The 14,095-nt window shown below is 40.5% G+C and overlaps 1 protein-coding gene across 2 annotated transcripts in view; it reads right to left on the reverse strand.

Moving 5' to 3' along the window:
- Positions 1 to 14,095, reverse strand: part of SLC38A8 (solute carrier family 38 member 8) — a 288,727-nt gene that overhangs the window by 67,509 nt on the left and 207,123 nt on the right. For both annotated transcript variants that reach the window (XM_085639943.1, XM_085639942.1), the window contains exons 7-8: positions 2,939 to 3,086; positions 1,160 to 1,359 (exon numbers count right to left, since the gene is read on the reverse strand). In XM_085639943.1, the coding sequence (XP_085496069.1) occupies positions 1,160 to 1,359; positions 2,939 to 3,086 (348 nt within the window). The remainder of the gene's footprint in view (positions 1 to 1,159; positions 1,360 to 2,938; positions 3,087 to 14,095) is intronic.

Genomic DNA, 14,095 nt, shown 5'->3' on the forward strand with positions numbered 1-14,095 from the left:
CAGCGAACCCCCTCTGGAATTCTTGTATTACCGGGCAGTTCTGCAATGTGTGAAAGAATGTACCCTCCTGTACACGTCCCCTAAGACCGGTTGATGAGGGTGTCCTCCGTATTGTGGCCAATTCTGTGCTTGCGTAGTAGGATCGATGTAAAATTGCAAGTTGGACCAAATGAAGCCTAACTCAAATTGCTATCTTGCATGGACTCTGTGTGGCTTTCATCCAATCATCATCCTCTAATTCACCCAGGTTCCCTTTGCCAACCTTCCCGCGGTGACACCAGCAGGTATGGGGCGTTATTAACCAACTTCTGTTAAATGATGGAGATGGCTTCGTCAGTGATAGGTCCTGTATGAAGGCAATCCCCCAGAGGCAACACCTCTGGTAGATGCTCCCCTTCTAGTATGTGTCATCGTGGGGCATGTCCTAACCGTAGATATTTATATCATTCTGCTTCACTCATCTCAAATTCTTTTGGTCAGGGTGTCAAATGATATGTAGGCCTGACATCTCCCAGATGCTCTATTACTATAAGCTCTCAACCCAGGGAGCCTTTCAAGTCTCCCGCTCCCTTAAGCAGCTCACTGTCCCAGAGTGGCATCCCATTGGCGACTTTAACACGCCAGTCCAAGAACCTTGTGGCCTCCCTCAGCTGTCCATCACTTCTTGCTCATGATGCAGCATAGTAAGTAAAAAGATGTCTTGCTTTTGAGCCTCATAAATGTAACGTTTTATTCATGGCATGGTCACCTTCTACCACACAAGAGCTTTGAAAACTGGGTGAAAGAATTGCAAATTCTGAAATCCGATCAGTGCTGAGGCACTGCATTTTCTGTATACTCTAGGGATGACAATTTTTTTTTTTTTTTTTAATCATGCAGTAATTTGCCCTGTAATTGATTAAAATAAACACGGATTGCACACTTCAACCACAATGCACCTTCACATTCATAATTGCTTCCATTCAAACTCTAAAGAGAGTCATAGTGAGCTGCATTGAAGACATTTATGTATATCCATTCAAATATAATAGGCTAAATGAGTCCCATATAATTCCCTCTTACAGAAAATGTCATTCTTATTTATAGCATCACCTCTCCATTTAGGTAGAAAGAATGTGTGGATCAGATATTCCATGGTTCCAAGCTCTTGCAAACCTACCAGGGAAGATGAAAATGAAGAAAGCGCCGATGCCTCCAATGATGGAGATGACTTCACTGATGTCTGGAACAAACATGGCAAAGATGAGCGTCACGAAAATCCACAGGAAAGTGAGCACGATTCGAACAAACTTTTCATAGGGTTCTGTGATGACCACGTATCTGCGCTTGTAGTTGATCCAGTATTCTTGCACAACAGCCCTAGCAAACAGACACCTGCCAATTAATGCCAACTTTATGTGAAGTGGAGAAAAACAGAAGACATTGAAAAATCAACAGATCAGTGCTTTTTTGCACTTTGTTGCTGACAAAACTTTGGATTATCTAGATGTAAATCAATGAAGCATTCAATTATCTTACAAAACACAAAGACAAGATAAGCCACTATCAAAAGAAATGCTTGGGAGAGTGAATTTCCCCATTTGAAACACCTTCATGCTTGTGAAATAAAAAATGGCCATGAGACATCTTGACACACTTTGTCAAAGATGCAGTGAACTCTTTTCTCACCCTACTATGCCAAAAACACAAACTTTGTGACGCAATTATACATGTCTACGTAGGTGTGCTATGATTGGAGCTTGTAATAGCTAATAGAAACTAGGTGACATTTGTTTAAAATACACCACCTTAGTTTCCATGCCACCAGTGGGATAGACTGGGATTTTTTTTAAAGCAAGATTCTGCAATCACCTGGTGATCTCAACAACTATATTCATGCAAATATTCCAGCATAAAAAAAATCAGAACATATGTTTTGTCTGTGCATGAAAAGGTTTCAGATTTACCATGACCAGATTTAGGTGTATTTAAAATATAGAGGCGATTTCCTCATGATATAGATTGCCTTCTTGTGGAGCCATCAATTTTGCTAATCTAAATGTTTTTTTAGCTCAAAAGTGATGTGGATTATTTCTCGAAATCCGCCTTTTTCTAAAGGATTTATGATATGCCACTAATCGGACAGTAAGTGGTGATGGGTATTGATATCTCCAGGTAAAACCCATAAAATTTGGATATTATGACAAAATTTAGGCATTGAATATGGTCATTACATTTTAGAGGGGTATTCCTTCTAACATCTGTTAGAAGTCCCATCAGACATCTAATGAGCACTTTGACGACTATCATCAGTTCATGGTACAGTGAACAATTCCTCCCTGTGAAGTTGCAACCCTAACCACCTTATGTTGTGAATCTCAAATATGCCAAGTGGAAAGGAACACAAAGGCAATAAATAATACAGGATAAAAACATTTTAGGAGGGTCTTCATTTATATAGGAACTGAAATAGCAATATTAAATGCTATTACACAGCATGTGGTGGTTTGCTCCCAAATCTTCAGTCCCAGTCTCCTTTTCCAAATTATTTACTATTCAACTTGCTCCTTCCTATCAGGAAGTTCTACCATGCGCTCTCTGTCTTTGTGGTGGGAATGATCAGACCATATCAGGAGGGCTTCCACAACTGGGGAGATAAAGTGAGGAGTCTAAATTATTTTTGCGTTAAATATTCTTCTACAGGCACAATTTTGTTAACTGATGCCAGCAGCTCCAAGAAAAAAGGGGCAACCTCAAACAACTGGCGGCTATACAGGGCTAAGTTCCCTATCTTAACCCCTAGCAGGAGACACCTGGTGACATCACCAGCTCCGTTCAATCACTACTGTAATGTGTTCAGAAAGCTATGCAAAGATGTACAACATGGATTGGTGCATGGAAATGTTGGCAGAGGGTTAAGGAGCAGTAGGCAGAATTTCTATTGAGGTCCTTCAAATACCTGCCCAGCAGGAGCACGATGGGGTAGATCGTAATAATGGAAACAGCGAAGAGTACTCTTGCTATCATGACAACTATATCATTTCCAGGGTAGGACATCAGAATATCAGCGGCAACGCTGTCCCCGAATGTCAAATATCCGTAAAGGCCTAGAAGAGAAGAGTGGAGACAAACTGGAAATTAGAATGTACAACAGCACAATAAGCTAATAGTGCCTCTGTATTGCATTAAAAAACAAGGTAAAATACTAATAAGAAGATTCCTAAATACATTGTTTACTCAATTGATTGCTATCAATTTGGGAGAGATTCATTGAAAGACCAAGGTACATGTGATCTGCACAGGGACGGGAGCAGCAGACGGACACCAACAAATAACATTCAGTATTATAGCTAGGTAACCGTGAATAAACTAGGATGTTTCAGTGAGTGATTCGGAGTAACATAAAACCAACAACGAAAGTGAAACTCTAGTTGTCTCGATGTTACGCAGAACCTGGGTGTGAAACACATCCCTGGTTTTCACTATTTAACAGTGCATAATTTTCTCTTATGTACGTCTCAAAAAATCATCAGCTCCTGCTTTCGACTGCTACACAGGGGCAGAGGAGTAATGCGGAGACAGGGATCCAGCCATCCAACCCTCCACCCTCAACCACCTCACCCTCCTCCCTTCCGGAGCTGTGCCCTCTGTCCTCCATTGGGGCAGAGAGCCATCGCTGTGCAGGCAGGGTCTCAGAGAGCCCCGGTCAGAGCAGCTTGGAATCATTTCATTACACAGCAAAACTGGGTTACAACTTTGTTTCCCACTGTTGCTCCATCATAGCAGTGAAAAACCAGATTTAGAATTTGGTGTTCACACTAGTGACTTTCAGTGAGTGCCATACATAACAAATAGATGGTAAAGTGTTTAAATGCGTGATTGAGAAGCTCTGATCTTCATGTAACTTTACGGAGAATCCCTTCATCAAACACCACCCAGGAGACAGCGGAAGGGGCGTTCTACAGCATGTGTTGGCTGATCGGTTATCCCTGCACAAGCACTTCTGTTACCTGTCTTTACTCGGTGAAGAGTGAAACACATTGGCTGTAATCGGGTCGATAAATTGTTGCCAACTAAATATCAAACAAAATCACGCTGTTGCTAAAGAAATATCTTTGAATAATAATTTGGATCAAGTAGCAGTGCTTAATTTGGGCCAGTGGTTTCCGGTGCTCAGCACAGGCACTTGATTGTCAACACCGCTCTTAGGACAGTCTGCCACATGGTGGCGCTGCTCATCTAATTTAGAGATGAGCAGAACAACAGTTATTTATGAATACAATATACACAAAAAAATACTAATACCGGCCTCCCCAGTCATTCCTTTAGCTTTGTGGACCTGAATAAATCTCAACTGTCGCACTTGCAGGCGAGAGAGATGGCTACTAGTTGTTTTGGCAGCGATGAAAGGGACAATGGGGGTGCAGGCTGCAGTGGCCTCCTGGTCAGGGCCCTGGCACTTATTTTAGAAATTATGCACTGTCAAGTAGTACCTTGGGAATACATGGCTCTTGATGGGTTGCTGCCTCTGATATTTTGTTTGTGACTTAACTGTGAGCAACCAGTTGTTGGAGAAGGGCACAACCTTGTCCAACAGTGGAACCAAGTGGAAAGTGCAGTGAAAAAGGCTGAAGGTTGTCAGTTTGTATGGTGGCTGTCTACTGAGCATTGATGACAATGTGTCATGAGAACATGGTACAGAGAACAATATCTCCCTGGGGGTTGTAGCCTCATGTTCTGAATCTTAAATCTGCCGAGTGGAAAGGTACAAAGGCAATAATACAAGAGAAAAAAATAATTTAGGACGGCTACACATATATAGGAACTTGAAATAGAAAAATATAATGCTATTATCTTGCATATGGTGTTTCGTGTGCCATTCTCCAGTACACAGTAGGGAAGGCAGTTGCATTGTGCCTTGGTAGAGCCAAACTTGCATTATCTCAGTGTCAGAGTTAGTGCTTCTAATCAGAGTAAAGCAGAAGGAACCAGAGTGGTGCAGAACCCTCGGTTGCAAAGTGCTTGAAAGATGTCTTTGGCAAAACACATTCTGGCAATCTGTTGTACGAGGCCTTCACCATCCACAGATTTATTTGTAGTATTTAGATCATATTTTATATCTACTTTGTCGTATTTATTTGTAGTATTGATATAGCGCAAGCCTAGCCCGAGACCACAATAAATGCTATTCCATCAAATCTGATAAGCGATGTACATGTTCCATCCCTTTCAACCACTTGCGTCGTCAACCACAATAACAATGTATCCCGCAGGACTGCTTTTTTTGCAGAAAACAGGCTTAGCTGATTAAAAAAAAGCATTACAAAGAAATGGCACGGTTCCTAAAGCTTGAATTGAAAACTCTGCCTTGTTCACATTTCTTGTTGCCAAGAGTTAATGCTTTCTCTGCTAATTGGTAACTCCACTGTAGCACAGCATTCACAAACATTGCTGGATTATACAAATGTTCACCAAGTCAGCAACAAGAAATCTTCAAGCGCATTTAAAACCTTTTACTAATGATTAAGGCGTTTGGTTGAAAGCCTCACGTGAAAGCTCGATTCGATTTTTTAACGAGGCTGAAGTTAGCTTCTTATTCGGCCAGCTTCTTATTCGCAGGCTGAAGTTAGCTTCTTATTCGGCCAGCATCTTATTCGCTGGTTGAAGTTAGCATCTTATTCAACAAGCATCTTATTCAGCCAGCATTTTATTTGCAGGAAACATTTTATATAAAATGCAATCATAAATTATTCAATTAACTCCATTTTATGGGACTCTGCATTGCCATACAGTGAATATGTTGTTTTTGAAATACAACACATACCACTATTACGTCTATTAGGATTTAGTCTGACACTAGCAACCTTTCCACCAAAATATGGGACAACTATGCCACCATCACAATTTAAGCAATGGAGTACCTGTTTGTAAGTTGTCTGAGCTGATCGTAATTTGTGGCACCATATGGGTTGCCATGACCTCAAAACATACCCGGGCAGTTATATTCTAATAAGTAATCATACTTTCCCTATAAGAAATTCACATTGGATCACAATCATTTTAAAAACAACCTATCCTCCTACAAATTCCATAAGGACTTACACTGAGCCAAGCAATGTTACCACCTGTGCCCACAGTGCTACCCTCAAGCCAATGCATTCATATGGAGTTATTGATGAATAATTAACCTACATTGCTCCCATCAAGATCAACTTGGTTCACCCATTTTCATACTGATCCGAATAAAGGATGTTCCCCTCTACACTTCTGATGTGTAAACTGCCTGAGCCGAGCAAAATTTGTCACAACAGGTGGCACCAAACTGGTTGCCCTCACCTCAATGCATTCCTATGTAGTTACATGCAAATAAGTAATTGTGGTTCTCTTATAGGAAAAACACATTGGCTCACAAACATGTATTTTGTTTTTCACCCATACCACATCCCCCTACAAGCTCCATAAGGATTTAGCCTGAGCCAAGCAACGGTTCCACTTGTGCCCACTGTGCCACCTTCAAGACAATGAGTTCCTATGGAGTTATAAACAAATAAGTAACCATCCTTCCTCCCATGAAGACCAACTTGGCTCAACAATTTTGTTATGGATCCCAATACAGGAAGCTCCCCTCTACACTTCTGATATGTAAATTGCCTGAGCCGAGCAAAATTTATCACAACAGGTGGCACCAAAAAGAGTGCCCTCACCTCAATGCATTCCTATATAGTTAGATGGCAATAAGTCATTTTGTTTCTCTTTTAGGGAAAACACATAGCTCATAAATATGTGTTTTGTTTTTGAAATGCACCACACTCCTCTACAAGTTCCACAAGGAATCAGCCTGTGCCAAGCAACGTTTATGGCTGTGCCCACTGTGCCACTTTAAGCCTATGCGTTCCATTGGAGTTATAGACTAATAAGTAACCATCTTTTCGCCCATGAAGATCAACTTGGCTCACCAATTTTCATACTGAGCCTAATAAAGAGCACTGCTATGGAGCATGGGTCACATACAAGGACCAGCTTGAGAAGAGATGTGGAAAGCAACAGCCGATGCTTTGGCGCCAAAGCACAGGATTGTCGGTAATACGTTGTTGAGATGTTCAAATCAATGATTCACTGTGCTCAAACTGTAAGATGTAGGCGATGCATTGGGAATTGGAGGCGATGCGCCGCACAGTCGGCAATGCAATGGCTTCTTTCCTGGTGGCAGCAATGATGCATCTGCATGGTGTGAGATGCACCGATTCAGATCGGTGCAACAGCATTGTTGTGTGGATTCTAGCAGTTGCAGTACTTTATGCACTTCCAAGGGCCCAGGACTGGATTGGTACCACTTGGCAGGTCAAGACATGCAGCAAGCAAAGTTCAGGTGCTGTTACAATTAGATGAGAAGTCTGATATCCCTGATACTTAGAACAGGTTACAAGCCAGCATGCCCTCCGAGTCACTTCAAGTGAAATTGTCCCAGTCCTTCCTCAGCAGGGCAGAGGGTGGTAGGCAGCTGGGCAGTCCAGCATAAAGGCGGTTCTTCCAGAGCAGCAGTCCAGCAGAGTGGCAGTCCTTGTAGCAGCACAGCAGTCCTTTCCCCCCCCCCCCAGGCACAGTTCTTCACTGGTACAGAATGTGTACTCACGTGGTAGGGACCCAGTAGTTCTAACAACTTGTGCATTTGAAGTGCGGGGGTGACTTCAAAGAATGGTCTTTAGAGTGCACAGAGGTCTTTTCTTCATACCCCGGCACTAGACTCACCACAGGGTGGTATGCAGGCATTTGTGTGGGGGTAGGATGCAGCCAATTCAGACATGTCATCTCCTCCCTCATCCTGTCCAGGATGACCCATCAGGATGCGGATGGCTCATCAGCCACATCTAAGCTTCCTTTGTGTGTGGCTGTCTAGAGGGAAGGCACAAAGTCCATATGTCACCAACCTCAGATGTGTATTGAAGACAGCCTGCAGGCACAAAGTGCTAAGAGCAGAAAAATTGCATCTTTCTAAAAGTTACATTTTTAATAGGGTAATAATAAATTCACCTTTATGAATAAAGAGGGTTTATCATTACCATACCTTTTTTATTTTTTTATTATTTCAATCAGGAAAACCAATGCATACATTGTTACAAAGAGAAAGAGAAAAAGAAAAAAAACAAAAAAACCACAATCTATAACTTCAGATGGTCACTACAAATTCCGTAAATTGCTTATTAGATCCATATATCCCATGGGAGAGGGTAGAAAACAAGAAGGATTACAGCTTCTTCCTTACAGCGCCCGGCTTTTACTTAATTCTCATCAGTTTCCCATATCGGACCCCAAACCCGAAGACCTCTTTTTTTAGCTCTTTTCCCTTTACATTTATAGAGTGCCTTCTCTAAGTTAAAAACATGATGAAGTCTTGCATACCATTCCTGAAAAGAGGGGGGTTCAGCATCCTTCCAATGAGTTGCAATGATTAATCGAAAAATGGCAGAAACCATAAAACAAAAATATATTTGGGAGGAATGCATCTGTAAACTATCATCTATCCCAATTATAATCAAAGTAGGAGTTAATCGTGCTAAACCACCTATGACTTGATTAAGAAAATTATCTATTTTCTGTTTCAAAGTATCAAGCTTATTACACCCGCAAAACATGTGAATCATATCTGCTGGGCCCTTATCATTACCATTCCAATGATATGAAACATGATAGACCTACTCCTTCTCAATCAGGAAATAGGAAATTCTCAATGTTAATCTAGAAGAGGGGTAGGCCTCACAGAAGTGAAAAATGAATTTGGGAGTTTTTCACTACCAGGACATGTAAAACTATCCTACCTTTTAATTACACAGCACCCTGGCCTATGGGATATATTGGGCCTGCCTTAGAGGTGACTTATATGTAAAAAAAAAAAAAGTGAAGTTTAAGGCTTTGCAAGAGGTTCTCAATGGCAAGTCTACATGGCAGTGTAAACTGCACACACAGGCTTTTCAGTGGCAGGCCCAAGACATGTTTAAAGTGCTACTTGTGTGGGTGGCGCAATCTGTGCTGCAGGCCCATTAGTAGCATTTAATGTAGTGCATTTTACTAGAGGCTTATAAGTAAATTAAATATGCTAATTATGGATAGGTCAATCAAACCATGTTTGAGTGGAAATTTTGAGTGGAAATGCACACGTAATTTAGCACTGGTTGGCAATGGTAAAGTGCTCAGAGTCCTAAAGCTAACAAAGAAATCAGCAAAAAGATGAAGAAAGCAGGCAAAACGTTTGGGGAAGAACACTCAAAGGCTGCCAGGTCGAACTCACATTTTCCACATTATCTTTTTTAATCCTTCAGCTTCTGAACTGTCTAGGAAATTCCAAGGGGGCATTATGGCTACCTTACTCAGCATGCTCCATCTTTCTCCAGCTTTCCTTCCTACACCATTCTGGCAGGACTCCTTTCTGTCTGAGTCGAACATGTGAACTATGACAGTCCCAGACACAAACGTTACTTAAATGTAGCCCATGCGCCATAGGAGGGAGAGGTGTAGTGCAGCGGCCAGAGCGGCTGACTCCAGAGCGCAGGGGTCATGGTTCAATCACCGCCTGCAGCTCAGCTCAGCATCATGTGACTGAGCAATAGCTCACTTAATCTCCCCGATGGTCCCCAGCGCTTTGCAACCCTAAGGTGTGATATGTTCGTGCTTTACAAGTATGGATTCAAATTATTACTATGCGCTGAGAGAAACTCCCAGCAAAGGGTTCCTCCTCAGGCTAGGAGAAATACTGGAGTGCATATATCTCTCTCCAGTGCTGATGGCAGGCTCATCAGTTCTTGTCTGCCCAGCCTTAGGTGGGGGGTGGGGGGAAGTAATACAGATGTCATGATGCAGCAGCAACCAAGGGCAGGGGTATGATTACAGTCCAATACTCTGTGTGAGAAGCAGTCCACAGATTCCACAGTTATGTTACTTTATGCATTCCTTCATTAAATGCCACCTTTCATCAGGACACTGACTTCTTAATATCAACACCAGCTTAGCCAAACTTTCTCAAACTTTACTAATTAAAAAATTTCAAAGCAAGTATTTCTGTAATGAAGCCTAATTTCAAATAACACCAATGTGAATAGTGAAGTAATTCTATCCAAAAGTATTGCCTTCATGGCAGTATTCTGCACTTAAAGAACTGCCAAATAAAAACTAAGGGGGTCATTACGATGGCGGACGGGCTCGAGTTTGCCTGCCATCCTAGTGGGGATCGGGACTGCCCACCATGCATGCGGCAGCCCTGTACTATAAATTAGGCTGTGACCGCCACCATAGCCGTCGCATCTTGCAATTTAACATTGATGCGGGCGCTGCTGACTTCAGTATCCCCTGCGATGTTAAAAATGCATGTGTTGCATTTCACTGCACTAAGTGGCAGGCACCACATGGTTTCCCCTCCTTCGTTACCAAAGGTTTACCAGAGCAGGGGACATGGAGGGTTGATTAGGGGAGAGGGGAGGGAGGGCTGGGTCTGGAGTTGGGGATGAGGGTTTTATTGTTTTTCAAAATGCACCCATTTACACGCCTTATTAACAATTGCTTGGTTTAATATACCCAATAAAAAGATTTAAACCTAAAAATATCAAGGGCTAAACTATCGAGAAGATAAGTACAAATAGGCAAGTATATATAAATTAACTACACATCTACGTATCGTGAAAAAAAAATTATATATATATATATATATATATATATATATATATATATATATATATATAGTTAGTTAAAGTAAAACGTTGCTTGCTATTAGAAACTTACCTTCACATAATTTTTGTCCTCTATATTTTGACACAGTATTATGTCCCATAATAGCTTTGTTTCCGATATTCTGTCTAAACTCCTTGTTTTGTTTAGCTTACTCTAAGGTGTTTGAAGCAATCTATATGTGTTTGCAATTTGGAATCCAATGTGTATCTCTAAATTGCAGGGGCAAAAGGTTCCTATCATTGTTTTCAAATGACTTCACACTGCAGTAATGAGCTTGATTTCATAACCTGTCAAAGGGTTTCGGTGTTGGAAACACTGTACCCAAGACACACTTTGTTGTCCCCTGCCTTCATTGTAGAGCTCTAGTGAATTGCTGGATTGTGTACTAGCTGAATTCATAGAGCAAGAAAGTAGCTACAAGGTTCCAGCATGAGCACTCGTGCCTTTCAACTTACACACCGACTACTCTTGTGGATGAAACAACCATCTTGTACCCTTGATATTGTGCATATGTTGATCTGGAGAGTCAAACGGACCTCTGGTCTAGAGAGCAACATTTTTCAAACAACTGGAAATAATAACCCATAAGTAGGAGATAAGTATATCTTAGTGATTCTACAACTATGAACAAAGAATCAGAAACATGTGATTTTAATGCTGTGGGATGTGTTTCGTTCCTTTACAGGTTTCCCTAATTGTAGTGTGCATATTTGTATTTTTTCTCGTATTTGCAATTGCAACCACAAACCATGTTTGGAAACTTGGCATGATTGGGGAGGGAGATCTAATCTTTTGCGCTATCTTTGTTCTATGAACAAGGCAGTATCCAGATTCATATATTGCAAACAGATCACAGTGGGCCAGATTCATGAAGGTAAACTTACACCTTTGTGTAAATTTACTCTTCCTTGATATTAACAAAATTGTAATTTAATAGACACAGCAATCTGGACAGAGAACTTAGTACCTAAAAAGATAGGACTGTCCTATCTTTTTATGTGCGGAGTTCTCTGCCCAGATTGTGGAGCGTCTACAGTCGTAAAGTTCCTATTAACTTCTTGCTTGTGAATACCAACAAAGAGTTAACTTACACCAGCATGTAAGTTTACCTTTATGAATCAGGCCCTCGGTGTGTAAGTTAGTTGTACAGTGTTGCAACTGAATTTTATTGTTTTATGTTTAATTACATTTAGATTCTTTTCATCCAGCAAACACCATTTTACCTCACTTTGTCTTGATATTCCGTCATTATTGCAGATACAATCACTGTGTTGTCCTCTACCTCATGTCAACCTTCATACCACCTCCTTTAAGCTATGCATTGACTGCTCAACCAAGCTATCTAGAGAGTCAAGGATGCCTGGCAGTCTCGACCTTACATCACAAACCAAGTACCCAGTATCATAGTTAGTGGGATCACCAGCAATGTAAATTTTGAAATTATAAGGTTGTCTCTATGACTGCAAAAATCTGTAATTAAGTTTTACTGGGGGAGTTCAGACAGGTTCTGAAGCTGTAAGCAAACTCAATTTAAAAAAATGACTAAACTATTTTTCCATAGTAGAGGTCCCAAATATCGGAATTCATCCAACAAATCTTGTGATTTCTCTCATTAATAGTGGAGATAAGGTCTGTTCACATTTGGTCTTAAATTTGCTGATTGGATTTACTCTGCGGAGACTGGCATTAACTAGTTACTAAAAACGCATCCGCAATGAAAAGACACTGAAGTAAAACATTAAATGTGGTCACTTGATATTTAAACCTTTACATAGAATTCTTCATTTTACAGGGGATGAGAATGTTCATGATACTAAGGCGGCAAACGAGTGGCTTGAAGTGAACATGCACAAAATGAATGGAGGTATATGTACACCAAAGATACTCTGCATGGAAAAATTAGAAGTTGAGAAAACACTTGCAAAGTATGAAGACAATATAAACTCTGATGACATCTATGTTGGTAGCAGCAATCATTTAGAGCTATTCGAATATGGATTTATTTTTATCAGAGACAAGAGACAAACAGCAACTGCGTGTACATGCAATGTATGAGGAAAATGTTTAAAATATCATCACGTCTGTATATAGAAACACTTCTGGAGTAGCAAACTGATTGTAAAGTACCTATTTTTCCTATCTTCATTCGGCACCCTAAAATCGCACATAAAGCACTTGAATTCAAAAGTGATTTGTTTAATGGCATTTCTGTTTGTTAATTGTAAAATTATTCGGTTTACATGTATATTAACTAGCCATATCAGTTCAAAAGACAGCAGACACATCAAATGGCAAATTACAAGTATTGTTTCCTCAAATGGACATTTGGACACTATCTACAAATTTCTCGAAATTCCAACGAAAGCACCATCAATAAGCATAACTATCATCAATAAGAACATACTCATAATCAATATCTATACAACCTGGAAAAGTGAATCCTTGGTTCTGAAATACATTTTAATGAAGTTGCTGTGGTCCATCTTTTACTTTGATGCGATGTAGAAGGTGAGTGTGATAGAAGGGCCCAGACTATTTGTATACAAATACCAGGCAGTATCTGTCTGAATACATATTGGACTGTATTTTGTTGGTTGTTTGTCTCTAGGACAGTGAAGGGGTTAGTCCAGAAGCATTTACTGCATCTTAATTGCGTGCGAGTCTGCAACAGAAGTATACTTTGCATATGTACTCTAGACAAACTCTGATGGAAGCTATTCATTTCATGGATATAACAAACCAGAGAGAAACATTTTCCAATCAACATCTTATTGCCTAGTATGAATCCAAGGCTTTATGATAAGAACTTGAGCCTCCCGGTATACAAACATCTTCAGCATGGAGCTTGAGCACTAGCACCGACTGTCAAGTTTCTTTTCAGGTTTCAAACACACAAGCCATCTTTCAACAATTGTTTTATGTTTTGAGCCTAATTTCTGCTACTTCTGGATAAAGGCTTCCCATTATTTCAGGCTTGCAGGTACATTATTGACAGACGACAGGACATCTTAAATGCCATAGCGCAATTCATCCTTAGTATTTTGAACATATCTGCATAAAAATGCGTTTAAGTGTGCATGAATCATGTACAATGCTCCATTTATTATGACCAATAAAAATATCTGTAAGTGAAGTTCATCTAAGTGGAAGAAAGGATAGTTACTTATTAGTCCATAACTCCATAGGAATGCATTGGCTTAAGGGTGGCACAGTAGGTAGAGGTGAAAAGGTTGCTTGGCTCAGGCTTAATCCTTATGGATCGTATAGGGGGTGTGGTGTGCTTGAAAAACAAAATATGTATTTGTAAGCAATATGCTTCTCCTATGAGGGAAATGCAATTACCTATTCAGACATAATGCATTGAGGTGCCACCTGTCATGTAAATTGCCTGAGCCAA

Source organism: Triturus cristatus, chromosome 12 (assembly GCF_964204655.1).
Source record: "Triturus cristatus chromosome 12, aTriCri1.1, whole genome shotgun sequence".
In the NCBI taxonomy this organism is placed as follows: domain Eukaryota; kingdom Metazoa; phylum Chordata; class Amphibia; order Caudata; family Salamandridae; genus Triturus; species Triturus cristatus.